Source organism: Poecilia formosa, unplaced genomic scaffold, assembly GCF_000485575.1.
Source record: "Poecilia formosa unplaced genomic scaffold, Poecilia_formosa-5.1.2 Scaffold324, whole genome shotgun sequence".
Lineage (NCBI taxonomy): Eukaryota > Metazoa > Chordata > Actinopteri > Cyprinodontiformes > Poeciliidae > Poecilia > Poecilia formosa.
The window spans coordinates 146,777-170,048 of record NW_006800263.1 but is presented as its reverse complement, the minus strand read 5'-3'; the positions used below and the strand labels follow the sequence as shown (position 1 = coordinate 170,048).

Here is a 23,272-nt window from a genome sequence, read left to right as displayed (position 1 = left end):
GCTAGCTGAACAGCAGAAGGGAGCTTTGGAACAAAGCAGCTTCAACGAAGACAAAGTTACAGTGCAAACCTCTGTGGACGGGATGAAACCACAAAATGTTACCAAGCATTTTTGGTTTATTTTCTAATGCAAATGTCTCAGTACACTTGAAATAAGATAAAACTAACTTCGGAGGAACTTTTCAGCAAGATATACTAGCTTGTTTTAAGTCAATAATGCCTTAATATTGATGAAAAAGTTCTAGTTCCCATGGCAGATTATTTTATTGATAATTTCACCATAGAAATAATTTGCCAATGGAACTAGAACTTTTTCATCAAATATTAAGGAATTATTTACTTAAAACAAGCTCCTACACCGTGCTGAAAAATGACTTGTAAGTTAGTTTTGTCTTATCTCAAGTGTACTAAGATATTTGCACTTGAAACTAGACCAAAATTACTGGGTAAGATTTGGTGTTTTGCAGTGAATATAACCTCTCTAGTCCCTGCCTGTCGGGATCCAAAGATTCTGTCAGAAATGGAATGTCTAAATCAGCTCAGAAAAAACTAGAAGTCAGACTCGACATGACTTTTAGCCACATTATCCCAGTGGCATTTGGTTTCTGGGCCTTCAGAGGGAGTTTACCATTTAAATCCGCCATGGGATAATGTTACAGTTGCATGTGACGTCACCCTGTTCAGACCTTGGCCCGCTCCACCGTGACGGACGTCAAAACAACCTAAACGTTTCTGTAAAGCCTGTCAAAAAGCAGACATCTGTAACCTAATATCGCTGTTATTTAGTTGATTTCACTTTAAAAGCTGTCATAGGGTGCTGCGCAGTCGGCCATGTAAACAAACAGACAAGGATAGAAACCAAACTTGTCATTTTATTGTACAACTATTAATGAGGAAAGATATGGCAGCGATGGATATCAGCAGTCAGTCATAATGACTGGCAGCTGTCGGTGTAACCGCGGATTTGCAAGAAACGCTTTTTACAAGGTAAGAAGATTAACGTTCATATACTTTATAAGTAAGTATGATTACAAAAATATCAAATATAGGATTATGGAGAAGGTACGTGTCTGACTATTAACCATGGAGAAAATACTACACCGTCATGTAGCCTAGCATGTATGGAAAACTTGGAGCTTATACGGTCGGTCTGACCGTCCATTCAGAGACCAGAAAACTTCTGACGTCACTGTGGGCAAATCTGAAAGTTCATGAACTGTTTGCTTACTGAAAGTGGGCCTGCTCTACTGATTCTGCAGGCTGATTAGATTGACCCTGGCAACAGAAAGAGACTGAAATCTGATTGGGTGAAACATCAAGAATCCACTAAAACATGTGCAGGAAGCAGCGGAGCCAGGAGAATAGTTACAGGTATTGGAAGTATTTACTTCCAGTACTTACTATTGAAAGTAAATCAGTGATGTTCAATTGAAGATATAATTTAGGTTGTAGGGATCCTGAAGGTGTTTAGGCCTATGGTGAAGGCCCCTGCTGGCATCGTCCAGACTAAATGAAAAGAAGCTTACCGTATCTTCTGCTGACAAAACAGACAGAACAAATATCAGTGCAGACACAGCTGTTCCAGAGAAACTAAGCAACGGCGGCTTGTTTCAAACTGCTGGAGGGGTTAGTGGAAGTCGGCCGTCCCTGGGTTTCCGGTTGATTACAGCAAATCCCAGACAGCTCCGATTTAGAGCAAGGTTTTGAGGTTCAAGTACGCACGTGTCCTTGCAATGCTTCTGTGGTGTATTACTGTGAGGAGCTGATCTTTCCCTGCGATCCCTGGAAGAACACGGAAGAGTCAGTTGGCAGAGCGAACTGTCCGGCCGCTTCGTGGAAAACGGTGGACTTTGATGTGTTTCGACAGATGGTCACTGCGGGCAAACTTCTTCTCACACACGGGGCATTGGTAGGGTTTGACACCCGAATGGGATCTCCTGTGACGGGACAACTCATCAGACCGAGAAAACCTGGAAGGAGGGAGGAGAAAATGAAACGTGAGGATGAGTGAGAAGGGCTGGTTAGCCTGGCAACCACAAGCTATTTACTTATTGGCTAAACTGACCAATGTTTACAGGCTGGATCAATGGATGTTACTGACGAGGATCAATAGTAAGAACATAAACTTCAGTAATAACAGTGATCCACACACGTTTCCATTTGTGCAGTTATATGGTCAATGGAAATGCTGCTGTTGATACAGTAAATAAATACAAATAAAAAGGCACTTGTTATTTTTTGTACACTTTATTAATTTATTAGGGACAAAATTTCTATCACTTTTCAGTGATATTTGGATGTCTACATTTTCACAAATACAAACCTAATGAGCAAACAAACAAAAAAAACACAGGGAGAAATTGAAAACCCAGTCATAAATATAAAGGATTAATTAAAATGAATTCTTTTGTGGATGTCCTGACCCAAAGTAACTTCGGGTAGAGCAAAGTTATGTTCAGTAAAAAGTGATTACACCCGATCTCTACTGATCAGAATGTAGTCTTTTTTAATAATCAGTGAATGATCAGCAACTGATGATTTAGCTCATTTAGAAAGGTGTGTAAAAGTCTCCTGTCCTCTAAATATCCGGTTATCTTTGACAATTAACCAACTTTGACAGTTAGCTTTACTTCTTCTGCTCATTATGTTGAGACTCTTATTTTGGAAGAGAGAAAACAGAGCATCATCTTCAAATTCCCTCTACAAGAGATCTTTCCTGCCAGCAGCCATCACTATCTACAATAACTCTTTGAAGAATTTGAGTTAATATGGGTTACAACCACATTTAACTTCCCTGTGGAATCAATAAAGTATTTTTGAGTTTGAATTTGAGTCAGGAAGTAGTTCTGACAGGATGGTTCCAGTCAGGCAAGATGAAACCAGATCCTCCTTTTACTCTCAAGCAACATCTTGTTTGTCCAGCCTCTAGTCAACCGTTTCCTCGCCAAGCTGAGCAGATTTAACCACGTAGTTATCAAAGACGAAGCGTTTCACACCAGGCTGTAACTCATCGGCCCTGCAGCTCGGTTAGGCCAGCGTGGAATCCCAGCTGGACTTGGAGGAGAGGAAAACACCAGTTGGCTGAAGCGGCGCAAATCTCAGCTGCAGGCCTTCCTCCCAGCAAAACAAGATGTCTGCCAGTCACTGCACACAGCTGGACTCTGCAGCCCAGATGTTCCTTAGCTGAGCGCGCAAGATACAAAACCCACACGGTGGGGATGTCGTGTGACCGAGCAGCCATGTTTCCACTGAACTGGTGAACCTGGTCAGCACCTTAAGATACCAGAAGATCCACTTCAGTCTTAGAGACACACAGTTTAAAAGGTCAGTGGAGTTCTGTTGAGGGGGTAGTCACTAGATAAAATCATTAAAAGATTTTACCTTAGCTAAAATGTTACCTATGTTAATCTAGGGGAAAAAAAAGTAGACTTCTGCCATCTAAAAAGTGCAGCCATCTGTAATGGAGACCTGCCAACAACCACCACAATATTCACTAACTCTTTGAAGAATCTGAACAACAACATTTCATTTCCCTTTGGGATCAATAAAGTATTTTTGAATTTGAATTTGCAAACAACTCCACACACAGAAATGTCAAAATAGTTCAACTGCTGTAATGATGGATTTAAATGCCTGTTTACATAGAGGGGAGTTTTTATTATTATTATTATTATTATTTATTATTATAGCTACACTATAAGTCATGTTAGCAGAATGATTTACTACAAACACTCACTGGTCAGAAACTATTTTCTTGACTTTATATGAATAAAGCCGACTTGCCTAATAAAGCTGCTGCTGACACAGAAACCGCTTCGAGTTGCAACCACTTTTATTTATAAGAAGAAAAATCACAATCTAAACTAGATCATTTATGTTAAATACATTTAGAACCTGCACATACAATAAGCAGGTAACTGGACTCCAAGTGGAAATACACACTTTGTCACATTTATTCCTATGCATGGTGGCTCTCAAAAACTATCTTTATTCTGCCAGTAAAACGGCTGAAACCTTGAAACTTTTCTGAACCTCCACAGAGAAAAAAAACCTGCCAATTATTGCTTCCACACAGACGACGGTTTTGCTTTGTATTTGACCTTTTTAGACGACTACATTTAAGAATGGAACAGGATCTATTACATGTCGTCATGGTAAAGATTGTACGCAAAAACATTTGATTATAAAAATAAAACTTGGAGGAGAAAAAGGGAGCATAATCTCACCTTGGTCAGGTGATGAGAAGATCTCTGCATAGATATCTGTGTTTGAGGGGCCCAGTGGGCCCTCGGACCACCGCTTGGCTAACAGACTGTCAGACTGTGAAGGAACTCAAACCACATTTAGTCTGAACCTATAAGGTTCATCCTAACAGGATACTGAATTCAGAGTGACTCTTAACACACTCCCCTCTGTTCCCTCTCTATTCTTATTTGTTATTGTGGATGAAAATCAATAAATAAAGGCCAGTTATGCAAAAGGGGCCTGACTCTCAGCAAGGAGGGCCTGTGTGCAGTTTGTTCTCCTGGTTGATTTGCAGAGCCTCTGGCTTCTTCCCATCATGTTCACCTAAATAACCTGACTGTCCATCTCTGTGTTAACCTGCCTCACAACCAGACTGCTGCAGATGGACACCACCACCACCACCACTAGCTGAAAACTGAAAGGATTCGGTCATTAAGAAAATAGCAACATAATCTTTGCATCTTAAAACATAAACTTAGTATAATTTTTTAACAATGATTCCCATTGGAATATAAAATGTAGAGTATAATTTAATCTCTATTTAATGGTAACTGGAGAGGGTGTTTCTTGATTTGGTGCAGCAGTGGTTGATACCGGCTGCTGGGAACACGGTACCGATCCGGTATAGAACGTGGAGGGATCTGGCTCCATGCAGGCCTGGAGCTGCTCTGCAGGGTCCTGTGTGCGACTCGCACACCGCCTCAGCCAAATCAGTGTTTGACAAGTAAGCATTAAGTTTTAGTGTCATCATCAAAACGGAGCGCGAATCCAAAAGGAAAACGACACGCTGAACTGGACGACCAGACAAAGATTACGACAGCTGTACTTTCATGACGGTCAGCGCCGCCCAGCATCACCGTTTACAGTACGAAGCTGAGGGGCATTTTGCTTCCTGTGGTCCCCCCTCGGTTCCCCCCTTCAGTCTGTTGCTCGATTCTTCCAGTCTTTCATGCCGTGAGGCGGCTTGGACGTTCCTGCCCACAGTCATGGTAACTATTCAGTGCTTATTCTTTGTCGGGTCAACAACCTCACTCTTGCTCCCTTCAAGTGATTGCATGCAAGCTGAGGTAGGGCTCTTTTTCTGGTTTGTCTGCAGCTTGCTAAGAAAACCACCGTCTTCCATACAGTACACTTCTTTATTTGATACAATACGTAGTACTGTGTTATAGTCAAAAGTGGGCAGAGTACACAAATATTTTAGTCAAGCAAGAGAAGCGATTCTTCATAATCAAATTACACAAGTAAAAGAGCGCAGTGTAGTACAAATACTCCTAATAGTACTTTTTCCCCCCAAAATATTACTCAAGCAAATGTAACCAGTTACTACCCAACTCTTGTTATTGTACAATAGTGTAGTACTATAATGTACTGCATTATAGTAAAAGGAATCATTTATCTCTCTTTCTCCCTCTACATCTAACCATTTACCTTAGCTGTAAAAAAAAAAATCACTTTTCCTTATGGGCCCCAATAAGGAGCAGCAGGTCCTCACAACGTTTTTGGAAAGATGGGCCTTACAAGATGAGAAATGCTGACACACACACACACACACACACACACACACACACACACACACACACACACACACACACACACACCCACCCTGCCTTTTGTAAACAGACAGAGGTCCTTTTGTTTGCTAGAACACAGTTCCTGGATTAAACAGAGCAAGCGTGTGCAGCCCTCCTCATCCTGTCAGAACGTACGCTGCTTTCCAACTACAAACCCTGAGCAGCAGCCGACTGAGAGGTCAGAGGCAACACGGGACCTTCAGGACGTGTTGCCTGAAGGTCCCGTCTTGCACTTCTGGGTGCAAGACGTGGCACCCAGAAGGTAAACTGCATAGTTCAGACCATACCTATGCATTCAAGCACAATCAGAATATCCATTATACTGATTTTTAGTATCATAGCATCTAATATGGCGATTTGGATGCAGCCAGTCTTTGTTTGTGGACTCCAGCTTTTCAGGAACCGGAAACTTGGTGTGTGCAACAAGTACAAGAAATGAGACCAAAAATAATCCGTCCACATGAAATAATGAAAGGGAAACAATTAATCTTCAGATCGACTCAGAAACTTGTTCAAATGAATGCAGTCGCTCCACATGTAGAACAGTTTATGGAGCTAAAAAGGCTAAAAAGAGAGACGTTTCTGAAACGTGTTAACAGGAGAATGTGAATATACAGTGCTGTTCACATCTAGTCACATTTTACATTTGGCCTTTTAGTGCATCTTACTGCAAAGTTCTATAAATGGATTGAATTTATAAACTGATCTTCCAGTTATACTCAAAGAGCTTCATACCAAACAAAACAATAAATCGGTTCACTGCTTATTCTCACCATGGGCCACTAAACCTGTTGGGGAAAAACATATTTGTGTCATTGGGGGGATGGAAAAGCCTCTCTGTCCTACCATCACAAATGTAAACCTGTAGCATCGGTTAGACTTCCAGTTTTTACTTTAACTGGAAGTGTTGGTCACCAGAGATGGGCAGCAATTAGTTACATTTACTCAATTACTTTTACTTGAGTAACTTTTTTGGGGGGAAAAAAGTACTTTCTGTACTATTTACTCTTACTTGAGTAATTTTATTATGAAGTATCAATACTTTTATTGGAGTAAAGTTTCTGGATTCTTGACCCACTGAATGAAAAAATAAACATGTTTTAACCAAAAAAAATTCACCGGACACAGACACACAGCTGCAGTTTTTTTTTTTTTTTTAAGTTTTATAAGTTTTTTAATTGACAGAAACTGATTTGGAAAATTTTTCTTTTGCCTGATTTTATTATTTTTTTGTTACTGATATGAATTATTGTCACTTTGGTTCTTAAAATACAAAAATTTCCACTTAACTTTACATTTTGGTACATCTGATGATGTAATTTTTAAATATTAAATTGTTAATTTGATCAGTTACTCAGTAGATTTTTTTTTACCAAACACTTTTTCACTTGAGTCATTTGTTGGACAGCTACTTTTCACTTTTGCTTGAGTTAAAATATGTTGAAGTAATGCCCTTCTTACTTCAGGACCATTTTTATGTCCTCTGCCCACCTCTGGCCATGGCAAGATGACTCTCTAGACCTGAAACCTTAAATAAACATGTGGGCTGAGCCGGAGAGCAGACAGCATCTGGATTCTGATCATCATGTGGAGCTTCGACCTTGTGAAATACCGAGCGCTGTCCTGTTGGCTGAAGGAGGATGTACAGAGGGCTAACAGAAAGGCTCCAGTAATTGCACCACCACTGGTTTAGTAAGACCATGCAGTTTTCACCCACTGAAAAAAAGTTACTCGGGTTAAAGGTTGGACTTTAATGAATGAAAATGTCTCAGTGATATGTGTGTGTATCTGGGGACAGGGGAGTATTTTAGGATTACAGATGAGCCTCGCAGTAAGAAGGCCACCACAATATTCTCCCACTCGCAGCTCCATCAAACCTGATGACAGCGACACAGAGAAGCCGTTTCTAAGGTTACAATTACAACTTCCTCCACTCTCATGAAGCAGAAGGACGTCCGTCTGAATTGGGAAACTTTACAACTTCAAAGAGCCAATTTGAAAAAAAATTTGGAACTTTTTTTTTGTTGAGTTTAATGAACACTAGAGGTGGGCAGAGGACCCAAAAGTTGCATTCAATTAAGAGTAGAACTACTTCAACATATTTTTTACTGAAGTAAAAGTAAAAAATAGCTATCCAAGAAATTACTCGAGTAAAAAAAAAAAAAAAAAAAAAATTTGGTAAAAAGTCTACTGAAGTACTGAGTAACTGATCAAATTATCAATCACTTATTACTTAAAAGTCATATCAATCAGTGGGTTGAGAATCCAGAAATTTCACTTAAGTAAGAGAAGAGACACTTCAAAATAAAATTACTCAAGTAAAAGTAAAAAGCATAGCGCAGTAAAAATACTCTTAAAAGTAAATTTTTTCAAAAGTTATGAGTTGATATCCAACTCTGTCCATAGCTACAGGCTGCTGAAACCTGTTCTAAATCCTTCTGAACCAAGGAGTTTGTTTTATCAGTGAACCACTTTGTGTAACCAACAGAAAGATAACTGATTACATAAACATCAGAAGCCCACCCGGTCACGGTGACACCCACCTCCATCCGCAGCCCTGCCAGTTGCAGGCGAACGGCTTTTCCCCGGTGTGCCTCCTCAGGTGGGCCTTCAGGTGGCTGCTTTTTGTGTACATCTTGTTGCAGCCAGGAAAAGAGCACTTGTGCATTTTAATGAGATCTGCGACGGGACTCTTCTGGAACCTTTGACCTCCAATGAGAATGGCCGACGCTTGGCTGGCAGCGCTCTCCCCTAGGCCGAGGGGCTTGGCTGCAATGGGGACTGGCGCAATCCGTACGAACTTGGAGACACTGAGGCTGGGGGATGGCAAGATGTGGGGCACCAGGGCAAAAGTCTGTCCTTGGATGTTGACCAGCAGCTGTGCAATTTTGATGTCGGAGACGGGGCCGGGTTGTGAGGGCGGGGCTGCCGGAGTAACCGGGGTCAGCGTGGGCTCCTGCTTCACCCGGATGGGCTGAATCTGGACGATGACGGGCGTCCCGCTGCTGCTAGTGGACCTGTCTTCTAAGGACGGTTTGTTGGTTGAGGTTTTCTTGGCCCCTGCGACAGATTCGTGTGTTGGGTTGACCGATGATGCTTTGCTGACGGGCAAGGCCGCCATGGCTGGATCAGAGGTGCCGGCGATGGGGACAGTTTGGTCTGAATGCTTGGCATCTGGTTCCAACTTGAGCTCCGAAGTGGATGCCCTGCAACACTCCAGACCCCCTTCTAAACCAAAAGTCTCCTCTGGTCCAACGTCAAACCCCTCCTGCTTCACCGTCACCATCTCCATATTCTCCTCAAGGAATTCTTCAATCTCCTCCAGTGTCGGATGGAACGAGCCTCCGAGCTGTTCTGCCGTCTCCACATTTGACCAAGTGAGAAAGTTAAAGTCTTCCTCCTCCACCGGCTCGTGTTTGGACGGCCCGTCTCCCCTCGAGTCCCACTGGAAGGCGTTTAGTGGCTCGAGTGCGGCAGAAACTCTGCCGGCGCTTCCTAAGGAGGTCTGGGACAGCAGGTGGTCCAGGATGCTGTCCTGGCTTTCTGCACTGGAGCTGCTTCCACAGCTGGAGCTGAGCTCCGGCGACTCTGGGCTGGAGCAGGAGCGAGGGCTGGATAGCACACTCACATCATCATCTGAAAATGGTGACGGGATCACCTGGTAGGAGCCGAGGTCCGACACCATGTCTAAAGGGCTGTAGGCTCGTAGAGAACAGCTGAGTGGAAGGGAAGTCTCTCCGCTCGCTGGAGAGTTATCCACCATCCCTGGCCAAACTGCTTCCTCTGCGTGGATTCTGCAGTCTGTGTTCATACAGGTCCGAGAGAACTTGTCCTTGGCCGTGGAGAGGGGTAGACCAAATAAACTAAAGTAACCAAGGTCACCCTCCCCACCCCAGTGAGAACCTCAAAGCCGTGCAGGAAACAATCCAGAGGTGTCCAGGCTAGATGCCGGATTTCTGCAAGGATGAAAAAGCAACATCAAGAAAATGTGTTCAGATTCTGTAACTGCTGGTATGTGTGAGTGAAACTAAAAACGATCCACCTCCTCAACATTTCATTACATGAATTTCTGAGAAAAAGTTGAGTATGATATATAAAACGCTGTATGACGTTACTGACGCATAAATCATGATTCAGCTTCAGGTTTATGCTTTGTTACGTCATCTTGTTTTCATCAAGGTTTGGAGTTCATTCAAGAGATGAATCAGAGAAGGTCTTCAGTTTGCGAATTCAAACTCAAGAGAAAAGCTTGACCCTGCCACTTTTGTGTGGTCATTATGCACTCTATAAATAAACAGGGCAACATATACTTTGTCCTGTTTTCTGATTTATTTAGGACAATACATACATAGTTTAGTTTTAGTCAGCTCTTCACTCAGGTGAGTTTTCCTCTCAGCTCTTATTCACATTCATCTAAGTTTTGACATACTGCAGACCCAGAAAGACTGTTTCAGTACATTCTTTTCAAACTAACATAAATGAAGTTGACAAAACCTGGAACAAAACATCTGTTTTTTTTTCCCTCTGATGACCAAAAATAAAGGTTTCATGAGAAAGTTAGGAGGAAGGAGGAAGGCATTCTATGTTTTTATCTTCCTGATAGTGTTTTGACTCGCTAACCGCAATGAGTTCAGCATTCAACGTTTTGGTGACCAGGTTCAAAAATCCAAAAATAATATTAAAATGAATGACGAATGAGACAGGATTGTTCCAAGACGGAGTGGACGGTCTTCTCTGATTCCCATTTTGATTGATATTAATCAGATTATCAGGAATTTCCTGCATACGTTTTTGTCCAATCTTCAAAAATTGGACTTGACTCAACCAACATTTGGTTACTGCTTACCACCAGCATCTCTAGTATTTTTTTTTTTAAATTCAGATGTTAGATTATTTGTGTATATAACAGTACAGGAGTACAATTTAAGTAGGTTACACTCAAAGGTCTGATTCCGGACTAAACTGTAAAGAGCAGTAGTGATACCGTGTGGCAGTATCATATTCCTATTGATGTCCTACAGTAGGGCTCATAAATAGGCTGCTTTCCTGGAACGTGGCCGGGGGGGCTTCGGCCTCCCTCCCCCCGTGTTTCTCTCCGTGCTTCCTTTCCAGGGGCCCCTGCATGTCTCCGAGTGACCGAAGGTAAACCCGGGCGACTGGCAGACAGAGGGGTGGTGGGGGAAACAAGGAAGGAAACGGGCCGCCTGGGGGCGACAGAGAGCAGCTGTGCAGGATCACCTGCTCCGCTTGTTTACAGGACGGCAGCAGCCTGGAGCTGGAGCAGTACGGATCACTGTCTGTGATGTTTGTACAACAATTTATGTCGAACAATCTGAACTATTATTATTATTATTAGCTCACAGTAAACACAAATATGACCGATTATTAAAAAAAATAATAATAAAACAGAAGAAGAAGAAGAAATCTTGTATTTGTTTTTTACATGAAGCTATTTAATCTTTTTTGTTAATCTAAATCTGATGCGTCCAGAGAGCTGTGGTGCATCATGTAGTTTACAGTTTGGTCCAGAATCAGAACCCTCCCCTCCTCTCCTCCTTCACGTAAACATGTTTTCATCCAGGCAGCAGCAGCAGCAGCATATGGCACCGAGAGAAAACACTCCGCTCACTAAGTTGGATCCGGTCTTACCGTGGTCAGGGTCCGGGTCCGGGTCCGGGGAGACTCCGGGGGCTCTGCGTCATCCCGCTGGGTCGGAGAAGCAGCTGTTTATCCACACGGGGTTCACCTATCCACGCAGCGCTGCGGTCCGTCCGTCCGCTCTGCTCCCACGGAGTTCTACTATGTGGCTGTCACATGACTGTAGTGGAAACCGAGAGGCTCCCAATGAAGGCTCGTCCCCGCTCCGCGGCTCCATTGGCCGCCAGAGGAGGGGGACGGGGAGAGGGAGGGGGGGTTGTGAGCCTCCGTCACTCCTGTTTCTGCTGCATGGGCTGACATGTGACCAGGAGCGGCTGTGCTGACTTATTGCCTGAAAAATGAGTCCAGACGGTAGAGCGGCAGAAGTGGGTCGGCTGCAGGGAGGCCGTGGAAACAGAACACGCCTCCATTCCTGTACCTGCATGGCCAGAATAATGAGTGGAACAGAAAGAGCTGCTGCTGCTGGAGCTAATGCTTGAAATGAACGGTAAATTCATAAAAATGAACTGTGAAAATAAGAAAATAAATCTTTTTTTAGGACTCTGGTCCTCAAGGCACACTGCCCTGAATGTTTTAGGTGATTTCAACTGACAAACTTCCTGAACCGCAATCACCTGAATCAGGCGTAGTGAAGCAGGGAAACGTCTAAAACAGGCAGGGCAGTGTGATGACAGGAGGAATGGAGACCCAAAGAGAGGTAATGACGGTTTGACATCGTCTATGACGAGAGGAAAGTGGAGGAGATGTTTGGACCGAGCAGTAACATTTTCCCACACACCTCTTGGGACCACAACCAGGAAGAACCAAAACAAGTCTTGTGCCCAGAAATCTTTCCCTAAACTCCATTTCCTCCATCCTCCCTGCTTAACCACAGGAGGAAATGGAGTTTAGGGAAAGATTTCTGGGCACAAGACTTGTTTTGGTTGAAGGATCGTCCTTCAGCCTTTGGGTTCCACAGACTCTGCTGCTCCACCATAAACGCTACTCTGGCTCAGAGACTCCAAGCTCCTTATGCAAAAGGTCTCTACTGGCCGTTCTAGTAGGAGCGGCTACTAGATTTTCCAGTTTTCCAAAAGATCCATGACGGTGGATCTGTACCAGTAGGGGTCAATGTGACACCCCCAATTTGTGGTGGAGGGGATTTGGATGGTGTATTAATGAGCATCACCATAGCAGACCATCCAGTGCTTAAGAGACATTGGTGACAACTACAATCTGTAGGGATGCTTTTCAACAGGAACAGGGAAGCTGGTTACAATTGATGGAGATGGAAATTGAACATAATACAAAACAAACCTGAATGAAAACTAGCAGTACAGACAGAAGTACTGTAACAAATAAATGAGGCTAAAGACATACATTTTGCTAATACGTCACTCAGCACCATGTTTAGTCTTTGGTTTTTGTTGAATACGAACCCCAATCTTGATCAGGGTTACTGGGAAATAGACTAGAGACAGATTGGACCTGGTAAAACCACTCAGACACCTCACTGCTGAGTGAGGAGGACAAACTGCTCAGAACGATGCCAGAGACTGGGAGAAGGTTCCAGAAGCTGCTCACTAGTTTAGCCAAAGGGGATTAGAATGTTCTTTCTGCTGTGAGAAACGACATTTGTTAGCGTTTGTGTAATGGTTTAGACAAGAGCATTTTGATTCAGTGTAATTAAATGACTCTTTCGGGTTGACTGCCGAGTTCTGTATCCATTTATCTGTGAAAAGCCAATTTAAAATAATCGCATTTGATGTCAATTGGCACCAAATAAATACAAGAAATATGAAATAAGGTGATTAAGTATAGAGCAATGAGTTTGTGGGTCCAGCTGGCTAATCACCTTCAGAAATACAGAACATAACATCTAAAATTACATTTTCTCTCAAAGCAACACCGAGAACCGTTCGCCCCAAAAGTCTTTATGGTCAAATGAATAGAGGTCAGAACACGGCTTAGATTGTGCTTTGATTCTTTAATCCATCGGGGTTTGGCTCAGCCACTCTGTAAACCCAATCATAGTAATAAATAAAAAACTAAGTTATTCCAAGAAGGCATAAAATCTTGTCACACTTTACATAAAACACATGGACAGGCGTGTTTAACAGACCGCTGATGTCATGACAAAAACAAATCCAAAACACTAAAACAGAAGTAACAGGAAGAAGAAGAAAGCAGACAAATCTGCTGCAGGTGTAGGCGTCTGTAAGGCAGTGTGTGTGCATGAGTGTTGATCTGGCACTTCTGGAATAAACACCCAAACTGGAGGAACCTCTGATGATCGATGCGACGGCGCTGCCAGCTTCTCATTTTGGTACAAACTAGACTTTACAAAAAAAAGACACAGAAATCTCGTCTTTCATCTAAAGGTGCTTTGTCTCGTGGAAACATCTCCGACCGATCAGGTGGGGCACATGGAGCGCAAATCCAAATAAGGCTTTCCCAGTCCGAGGCGACGGTTTGCAAGTCTCTGGCCGACGTAAGCCGGGTCTGGCGTTATTCCAGGTCCTGGAGGTTGATGGTGCTTCCTGTGAACTGGGAATTATCAGAGCCGTTGTCCTCTTCCGTCATCACTGAGGGTTCCTGTATGGGAAAAACAGAAGGGGTTAACCAGAAGAAGAAGAAGAAAAAAACTCTGTCCGAACAGAAAGCCTGACCTCAGAAGTTTTACTAAATTCAACCATTGATTCCATTTATTCAGCAAGAAACGTAAACATGTTGGGAAATAAGTGGAAAAATTCACTAGCATGTCTCTCCAATGGGAGACAAGCTAACATGCTAAGCTATGGCTCCAATTGCTGTAATGCCAGGAAAGATTTTTACATCAATTACTGAGAAGGGTATAAATAATTTGACTTTAATATGAAATTTAAATGACAACTTTTTTCAGAAAGTCAATCTGTTTTAGCAATATTTTATCAAATTCAGAGACATATCTGCTTCATGTCCATCCACTCCCAATCTGGGACTTGTTTTTAAAATCACTGTATTTTACACTTGAGAGCCACTAGGTGTCAGACTCTCAAGTCCACCATTGTGACTGAACTCACCTGTAAAATGTTGACAGGTAAGTCGACGGTGAGCTGAGAGTCGGAGGTGGACGGCTGGGAGCTCAGCTGGAAGGCCAGGTCACCATCACTGGCTGGATCGTCCTGCATCAACACACACACACACACACACACACACACACACAAGTTTCAGCATGGTTTCCAGTAACAGCTACGCTCTGAAGTCGATGGTAAGATGAAAAGGAAAGAGACGGAGCCTAAAGGACGGTGTTAAGTGATCATCTCAGACCTTGGCAGCAGAGTTTGGACAGCGTTTTGGACTTAAACATCTTTTTATTTTTCCTTTATAGAATGAATTATTGACCGTGTTCCAGACTTTAAATAAATGATGTCTGAAACAGCACGAGTGGCTGCAGGGTGAATCAGAGGGTATGAGGCACGGTTCATTGAAGGCACTTTAGAACATCCTCTTGGCTCTGATTGGTTGTTTTTGGTGGGGGACGGTGCATTTCTTCAGTCAGCAGCAGTAGCTGATGGAGGAACTAGATCTATTCACATATTTCTCTCATATATGTGAATAGATCTGAATAGAGCTGGTGACAGCTTTAATAAATATGTAAAAAAAAAAGCATTTTTAAATAAAAGTTACATATTGAAGTTTTTAAAAGCAGTAGGACAATATACAAAGTTGAATCTAATATAAAAGTTCATCTTTTATATTTAAAAAAAAAAAAGTATCTACAACTCCCAGCTGTTGGTTCCTACCAGCAGGGGGCAGAGCTGTTCCATTCCGTTCTATTAGTTTGGGCACCAACAGACCCAGTTAAAGCCCAATTGAAGAGGAGACAGAGGTGGGAAGTGCAGGCTGGTAGCTCCAAGGCACGGTGTGTTCACTGACTGGAAAAAAGATTAAATTTTTCACTTTCTGAATGCCAAGCAGGAAACTGTTCCACTGAGCTCCCTAGCTCATGTCTTGCATCGTGTTTGGTTGAAAGCACAGAAGAAGAAAAGTAGTGCCGTGTGTAGTGATCTGAGGGAGTGTGTAAGCAAACACACTGTGGGCTGAATCTCACCTGCAGCAGCTGAATCTGGACATACTGAGTCCCTGTGACCGGGTCCCGCAGGGTCAGACCCCCACTGGCTGTTACAGCACCGTCACTGTAACGGGCGCCAGAAGAAGTGAGGGGTATGGTTGCCACAGAAACCTTTGATGCTTTAGTTTTCCTCTGACATGAGCCTGAAGTTCCTGGAAAGTGGAAGAAGAGTGAAAGGTTAAGGTGCTGTAACTCTTCAGTCAGTGGACAGTGGAGGGGAGGTGGAGGTTCCTCACCAGCGCCAGCTGAAGAACCCCTCTGCTTCTTCTTCTTGGCAAGCTGGATGGCTCTGTAGTCTGTCCGGGCAGAACCTCCAGTGTCCTGAGGGGGAACCAGGACAGAACAATCACTGACTGTTCCCAGCCGGAACCTCGGAATCATGAGAGGAAGAGGAGAGGAAGTAAACCAGGATGACTGGTTTCTTCTCACCAGGAAGCTGCTGGGTGACACGGCCAGGTCCAACTCCTTCTGGGGACTGAAGCCACCACCGCCGGAACCGGGGAAAACAAACTGAGAAGTGACGATTTTCCCTCCTTCCTGAGGGCCCAGAACCTCCACGCAGCCCAGCAGGTGGCCTGCGCCTGCCTGCGCTCCGACCTCCACCACCTTGGAGGGTGAGGCCAGGAGCTCAGAGACGGGGGCCACCGCCAAGCTGGCGGCGGACTCCACCCCAAGCCCACCAGAGGAGCTCAGAGAGTGCTGCAAGGCCGGGTCCACAGCAGCGCCCACGCCGGCGCCCTGCATGCTCAGGGCGGCGAGGGTGCCCAGAGCCTCTGGGGTGACCGACTGAACGTCGTCCAGGTTGAGCGTGCCTTGGGGAGGGAGGACGTCCCCCACGGTCCCCTCCAGTCCATGCTGGTGAGCCAAGTCGGCACCGGTCGCCATGACGAGTGGTTCCAAAGGCTTGGCCAATGTGGCACCGGCGCTGGCGACAAGTGTGGCTCCCACTGACGACGGGTCGATGGTGAGGATTCCCGAGCTGACCAGGGACAGGTCCATGGTGAAGGAGCCGTTGGAGGTGCCTCCGGCCACAGGGATCCCCACCTCGATGCCGGCGGTGGGTGCAGCGCCGCCGGGGACAGAGGAGAACAGGGAGCTGAGGTCCAGGCTCGACAGCTGCTCCGTCCCGCCAACGACAGAACCAGCTACTGACGTCGGGGTGGAGCTGATGAGTTCACTGCTGGGAGTCAGGGTGGGTGTGGTCTCCATCTGGCACAGAACATCTGCAGGACAGAGGAAAAAAAACAATATGAATGCTGTGAGAAGCACTGGAATTAGGGGTGCAATTCAAATTTTGGCTGATACCAGTTTATTTATTTTTTTTGCCTGAAATGCCGCTAAATATAGCAAGAAAGTTCCTGAACCTGCAACAGTGGAGTGACTATTGCTAACTGGAGACATGCAGGGGTTTCCTGGGGTAGGAGGAAACCTGCTGGGTACCCACCGGGGCTGAGGTGGTGGTGTTTGAGCATGTGGCTCTTCAGGTTGCTGCGGGAGGAGAAGTGCTTGGAACAGTTGGCCACCGGACAGCGGGTCCTCAGCGTGCTGGCGTCCTGTTTATGCTTCTTAGAGTGGATGTATAAGCTGCTGCGGGCTGAGAACTTGGCGTAGCAGCCTGAGGACAGGAAGCAGAGATTAAGGTCCCTGTGACCAGAGGACACAAAAATTGTACTCAAGAAAAGCACTACAACATATTTTTACTCAGGTAAAAGTAAAAAGTAGCCGTCCAAGAAATTACTCAAGTAGGACTAAATAAATATTTGATAAAAGTCCACTAAGGTACTGACTCACTGATCAAATTATCAATCATGTAATGTTTAAAAATTACATAATCAGTCGGAACAAAATATAAAGTGGAAATTTTGGTATTTTAAGGAGGAAAATTACAATAATTCACATAAATAAAATCAGACAAAATAATTTTTTTCCAAGTCAGTTTCTTTCAATAAAAAAGCTTATGAAACGTTAAACTGCAGCTGTGTGTCTGGTGAATTTTTGGTTAAAACATGTTTGTTCTTCATTCAGTGGGTCGAGAATCCAGAACTTCTACTCAAGTAAGAGCAGAGATACTTCATAATAATAAAATTACTCAAGCAAAAAGCACAGCACAGTAAAAGTACTTCTAAAAGTAAATTTTTTCAAAAAAGTTACTCAAGTAAATGGAAATGAGCAAATGTAACTAGTTACAAACCAACTCTAGTAACTAGCTGAGGAACATCTGCTGGATAATTCAATGGTCAGGGTAAAGGCTCCCGGACGGATAAAGAGTTAGCCGACCTTCTGCGTGGCACTGAAAGGGTTTGGTGCCCAGGTGGGTGATGCTGTGGCCCTTCAGGTGCTCAGCTCTGGTGAAAGACTTCCCACAGCCCTCCTCCGGACAGACAAATCGACGGTCATCGTCATGTTTCCTGATAAAAACCAGACAGACAGTCGTCGTCGTTATGTCACACACCCAGGAGATGGAACCGCTCTGTTCACGTCAGAGGAGAACGGGTTCGGGAAGTTCTCACCGTTTGTGACGGAGCAGCTTGGACATGCTGGTGAAAGACCAACCGCAGCCCTCCGAGTCGCACACAAAGGGCCGCTCACCTGACGAAACAGTCACACGGTAACCATGACGATATGTTAAAAGTCTCTTCGGTTTGAATCGTTTTTTTCTGGATACGTCACAAATAAACACATCCAGATTTGTTTCGGAAGGTGAAAGTTCTTACGTCCTTTTGCCTTCAGTGTCGTGACTTTTTGTTTATTTTGCAAAAATGAATGATTATACACTCTGATTATTAAACTTATCTACCAATATCCCTGGCTTTTCTGATCATTTTCTGATCGTTTTCATCTTGACTGAGAACTTTGAAAGCACAGTGTGAACAGATCAGAGCATAAAATGTTTCATGCCCAGCAGCTTACCTGTGTGACTCCTCATGTGAATTTTCAGGCGGCAGGCCTTGTCGTAGGTCTTGTCGCAGCCTGGGAAGGTGCAGCTGAACTGGCCCGTTTCTCTGAAGTGAGTGCGATTGTGCGAGAAGAGGGCACTGAAGGTGATGAAGGTTTTCTCGCAGCCTGTAGAGGAGAGCAGAGCAGCTGGAGCTTAAAAAGCCAGCAGTGAACAGATTGCAGTTTTCTGGCCAATTGACGATCACAGATTTTTTCAAAAGCCTGAGCTGACGATTTCGATTTTGGCCAATACCGATTTATTTTTTAGTCTCAAATATCACTAAATATAACAAGAAACCCACTGTTTCTGAGTTGGAAACAAACTTGCAAACATGACCTAGCGGGCCAGTCTGCCAGACAAACTTCTCTAAAGAGGACAGCGGCTGATTTTTAGATCTTTGCTGAAGCAGATAAGATCAGAAGAAAAGATCGGCTTCACGTGCAAGTATCGGCATGCGCAAAACTAAGGAAATCGGTGCCGATAAAGATTCAAGATTGAACCCACAAGCTTAAATATATACACTACCTCTGAGTAGGCCAATCAGAAAACCTTCCTAAACCAATTTTATCTGAATTTGGGAACAACTTCCTGTTGGAAACTAGCTTCATTCTGAACACTGAGCGTCCACAGTGAAGTCAACATGGCCAGAAAGGATCGACCCTGAGGATCGTCTGAAACTTGCCAGTTTTTAAACCAGCTTTCCAAGGTAAAGTTTAATAGTAACAAACGGAAAATATTAAGCTATCTATCAGTGGATAGATAGCTTAAGCTTGTTATCGTCTCGGTGATGGTGGTCCAGGTGCAATTACCTAAGGAACCTTTTATCCAAATATCAGTGGAAGTGTATGTATGTATTTGAACCGTCATGTATTCAGAGAAAATTCTCAACGAATCAAAATTTGTGGACTAGCTGAAATTGGTTTTCCTGAGTTCAGTGAAAGCGTTTGTGCCTCACAGTAAATGGCCTTCATGAGCAAAATGAGCTTGGGAACTATCAGACAAGTACCTGGGAATTCACACTTGTGGGGCCGCTGTGGTGCAAAGTGGACTCTCTGGTGGTTGGCCAGGCGAGTGGCACTGCGGAACTTCTCGTTGCACACCTCGCAGACGAAGGCGTGGTCCTGCTCGTGGACTTTGACATGAGCCTTCAGGTTGTAGACCGTGGTGAACCTCCGGCCGCAGCCTTCAAACTCGCAGGTGTGCGGCCGCTGCTTGTCGTGGGACTGGAGGTGGCGCTTCAGCTTGTAGGAGGTGGCAAAGGCCCAGCCGCAGCCCTCCACTTTGCACTGGTACGGCCGTGGCTCCTCCGCGTGGTACAGCAGGTGGACCTTCAGCTTCTGGCGAGAGTCAAAAGCAGAAGAGCAACCGGGTTCCGGGCAGGCGAAGGTGGCTGCTGTGTCCTTTTTTGATCTGATCAGGGATAAGGAGTTCAGGTCTTCATTGCTACACCCCCCAACTGGGGCTTTTGGGGATGGAGCGATTAGGTCTGCCTCCGTCACAGCACACAGCACCCCAGCTTCCTGCTTCGCAACAGAACAGGAGTCCAGTGAGGTGCCCAGTTCTGACAAGGAGCAGTCATCCACCAGGGCCAGCTCTGAGTCACTGACAGACACACCAGGCCTGGGCTCCTCCTGGTGACTGGAGCTGGCTACTGCCAGGGTGCTGATCTTCCCGATCGATTTAGTACCACTGTCATAATTGAGAAGAACTATATCCTCATGGTCTTTCATGCCTAGATGTTCCTTTAAGCTCACCATGTCATCCTCTTTGTGGACATACCCCTCTGGTGGGGCCGCCAGAGTCAGAACCCCATTCTCAATAGTGACAATGATGCTTTGGTTGTTTATTGTAATGGTTCCGGAAAAGGTCTCCGCGGCAGGCGGACTGCTGGAGGAAGTGACCGGGTGTGAACCGTCCTGCAGTCCCGCTGTCTCGGAGCTGTAGGCTGGTTTCTCCATAGCCTCCACCGCCCCGGAGGTCAGCGCCGCGTCGTGGTTTGGTCGGCCCCTGAGCAGCCTGTCGTCACCGTTTTCTGTACAGATCTGTCCACAGAGCTTATCGCCATATTTGTTCGTCAAAACTACATCTTCGACGGTATGATGGTCGGCAGCTGTCTTGGCACTCAGCACAGCGGGATTATCGGTTAATAAACTGAAAACATGCTCCGCTCTCTTCGGTGTTTGCGTGTCAGGACAGCTCAGGATGTCCGCGTTCTCACAGAAGGCGACACCGCCGCTGCCAGCCTCCATGGAGCCGCAGCCCTCAGCTTCCTTACCCTTCACTTTACCCCCGCTGTCGAATGAGCCGTCCGCTCGGTTTCTGCTCGCGGTGACCGCACCATCCTCCCTGGCGGTGTTAAATACAACATATAATTCCTGTGTCTGTCTGTCAGTTTTTCTCCCCGGGTTCCGGCTTCCCGCCGAAGCATTAAGAATAGCTCCGAGGCTGTCACCGGGAGGCTGCTTCAAAGCGCAGTCCTCACGCTGCTGCCGTAAAACCGGAGAAGACAACGTTAGTTGCCTCTGCGGCATCGCTTCCGCCTCCCCCTCGAACAGAGGCAGCGCCATTTGCATTACCTCACCGTTTTCCTCATATCGCCACTCCGTTCTGCTGAAGTCGTGCGAGCCTAGAAGGGAGTTGAACACGTTTTCCTTTTCCGCGTTTATCATGTTATGAAGTCCCAGAATCGTTCTGTCTTCGGGCGTAATGCTGCTGGACGCTGAGACTTGTTTGGTGACGGGAGAACGAGCGAGCTCGCTGCCATTTTCCCCCAGCAAGCGAAACTGCGCTGTCTTTGGCCTAGCGTTGTTGTTGCTGTCACTCTGAAGCTCGTCCGCTTCATTTTCGATTGAAATAAATTGCGGTAACGAGGCTACGGTTGATCGAAGTGCAGACGAAGCGGTTCTGTGTAGGGCGCCATGTTGAGAGTGGATGTTTTGGGCATCAGAAAGCCCCTGGATTTCCATCTTGGTATCCCTGTAGCAGCGGCACCGAAAAGGCCCGCCCTAAAAGCCGGAGATGATCCATCCAGCCACAACACGGTTTCTGTAAGGCCGAGTGCCGCGTTCAGGGCGTGTATGGAAATCCCGGGAATTATTGAAACAGTTCGAGGAATATTCTTTCACCATACACTGATTATTCTGCAAATAATTGTTTTCTGCTTAAAATATGAAAACAGTTGTTTTTTTTTTCAATAAACCCAAAGTTGGATTTTTATATTAAGCTAAAGGAACAAACGTTACTATAATAATTTGATTTGGCTTGGTGCATGTAATTCAATTTTTCAGGTGTTTACACGGGTAAAATAAATTTTAATCCGGGGCAATAAAAGACTATTCTGAAAAAAAAGAAAGATTACAATAATATGGGTTAACTGTAATGTTTTGTTAAAACTCTTGGTAAATTAGGCATTCCGCCAACATGCTAAATTGAGGAGTGTAGTTTCACACTTTCTCCTCTAAGTGGCAGTGTACCACTAAGAAATGCGCAGATCTCTACGCATACACTGAAAATAGAATCTCAATAAAATGTCTTGTGACGTACAATAACATAAGATTGTGAAATACTGATTCGCAAATACTCGGGTCGGAGTCAGATTAATTTTTTATTAAGTGTGTTAAGCAGAAGTAAAGAAAGGGAAAAAAACCAACAGAAATAAAAAATGGAGAGTATGAAAAAAAAGTCTGGATCAGGAGGAATACTGTTCACCAAATAATCTGCACATTATGTTAACATGTTTGCATTTGGTATTTTACTTAATGAGTAAAATATTGTACATAATTCATTAGACTAGAGAGAAGCACTAAGCAACATTTCTTGGTGTGTTTAATTCAGAATGTTTCCACAGTGCAACAAGCTCAGCATGCTTCGTACAGCGTAGCCAACAAATTAAATGAATGGTGCTGTATTGATCTTTACAGTAACGCATGCACGTTTTAAGCACATGCTGCTCAGACCTACTCTAGAGTTTGTCTTCTACTTATTTACATATTTTGGGTCATCATGCTGGCAGTTTGTTCAATAAAACTGTTCAAAACAGCAAAAATAAATAATAAACAACACCCCTGCACAGTGCACAAGTCAAAACATCGGAATGTCATTTACAGAATGAAAAACCTGAACAGAATCAGTCACATGAACATGCAAAATGACAAAGTTCTTGTGTTGTCATATAAAAATAGATTTCCCCCTTGAACATGTTTGTAGGATTATGACAGAAATAAGGCCACGTATCTATTTCCCATCTAATATCACATCTAATATCACAGGTGCTAAAATAATCAGCAGCACCAATTTAATACTTTAATAAATTGGTTCCAGTATTTTTGGTCTAGTTTCTACTGCAAATATCTGAGTACACTTGAAATAAAATAATTCACAAGTATCTTTTGAGGAAGATTTAGAAGCTAATTATTTCTTAATATTCATTTTTAAAAGTACTAGTTCCATTGGCAGATTATTTAACTTACAGCACAACATTTTTCCTCCATTATAAGTGAAATAATCTGCCTTTGGAACCAGAACTTTTACATCAATATTAAGGAATTATTGACTTAAAACAAGCTCCCTATATCTTTCAGAAAATTTATGGTTAGATGTGTCTTATTTCAAGTGTACTAAGATACTTGGAATATAAACTAGACCAAAAATACTTGGTAAGAATTTGTGTTGAACACTGTAGTGAGAGCTAAATGTCATGTCAAACATGGAACGATTAAAGCAAACAGAATGTTTTTATTTATTGCGTCGTGCACCACAGGAGGAAGCA

At 44.2% G+C, this 23,272-nt stretch overlaps 2 protein-coding genes across 2 annotated transcripts; both read right to left on the bottom strand.

The window, feature by feature from the left end:
• Positions 1 to 851: 851 nt before the first annotated feature.
• On the bottom strand, positions 852 to 11,866 carry LOC103152723 (Krueppel-like factor 15). Its single transcript, XM_007573308.2, has 3 exons — positions 11,465 to 11,866; positions 8,359 to 9,771; positions 852 to 1,969 (listed from the first exon to the last, which is right to left on the bottom strand). Exons 2-3 carry the CDS (start codon positions 9,624 to 9,626, stop codon positions 1,801 to 1,803), a joined length of 1,437 nt encoding a protein of 478 aa, XP_007573370.1. The 5' UTR covers positions 9,627 to 9,771; positions 11,465 to 11,866; the 3' UTR covers positions 852 to 1,800.
• A 1,553-nt stretch (positions 11,867 to 13,419) lies between these two features.
• On the bottom strand, positions 13,420 to 21,564 carry LOC103152722 (zinc finger protein ZXDC). Its single transcript, XM_007573306.2, has 10 exons — positions 19,511 to 21,564; positions 18,477 to 18,629; positions 18,077 to 18,155; positions 17,844 to 17,974; positions 17,011 to 17,181; positions 15,996 to 16,789; positions 15,803 to 15,887; positions 15,546 to 15,718; positions 14,515 to 14,616; positions 13,420 to 14,047 (listed from the first exon to the last, which is right to left on the bottom strand). Exons 1-10 carry the CDS (start codon positions 21,468 to 21,470, stop codon positions 13,961 to 13,963), a joined length of 3,735 nt encoding a protein of 1,244 aa, XP_007573368.1. The 5' UTR covers positions 21,471 to 21,564; the 3' UTR covers positions 13,420 to 13,960.
• Between the last annotated feature and the right edge of the window lie 1,708 nt (positions 21,565 to 23,272).

What these genes read in the sequence shown, in the direction of transcription:
- LOC103152723 (XM_007573308.2), bottom strand. Translation starts at nt 9,626, where the DNA reads ATGAACACAGACTGCAGAATCCACGCAGAGGAAGCAGTTTGGCCAGGG. An exon ending in TGGCAGGGCTGCGGATGGAG is followed by an intron (nt 1,970 to 8,358) that starts GTGGGTGTCACC and finishes CCCTCCTTCCAG; the next exon opens with GTTTTCTCGGTCTGATGAGT.
- LOC103152722 (XM_007573306.2), bottom strand. Translation starts at nt 21,470, where the DNA reads ATGGAAATCCAGGGGCTTTCTGATGCCCAAAACATCCACTCTCAACAT. An exon ending in CCACAAGTGTGAATTCCCAG is followed by an intron (nt 18,630 to 19,510) that starts GTACTTGTCTGA and finishes TCTCCTCTACAG; the next exon opens with GCTGCGAGAAAACCTTCATC. An exon ending in CTTTCAGTGCCACGCAGAAG is followed by an intron (nt 17,182 to 17,843) that starts GTCGGCTAACTC and finishes TCCTGTCCTCAG; the next exon opens with GCTGCTACGCCAAGTTCTCA.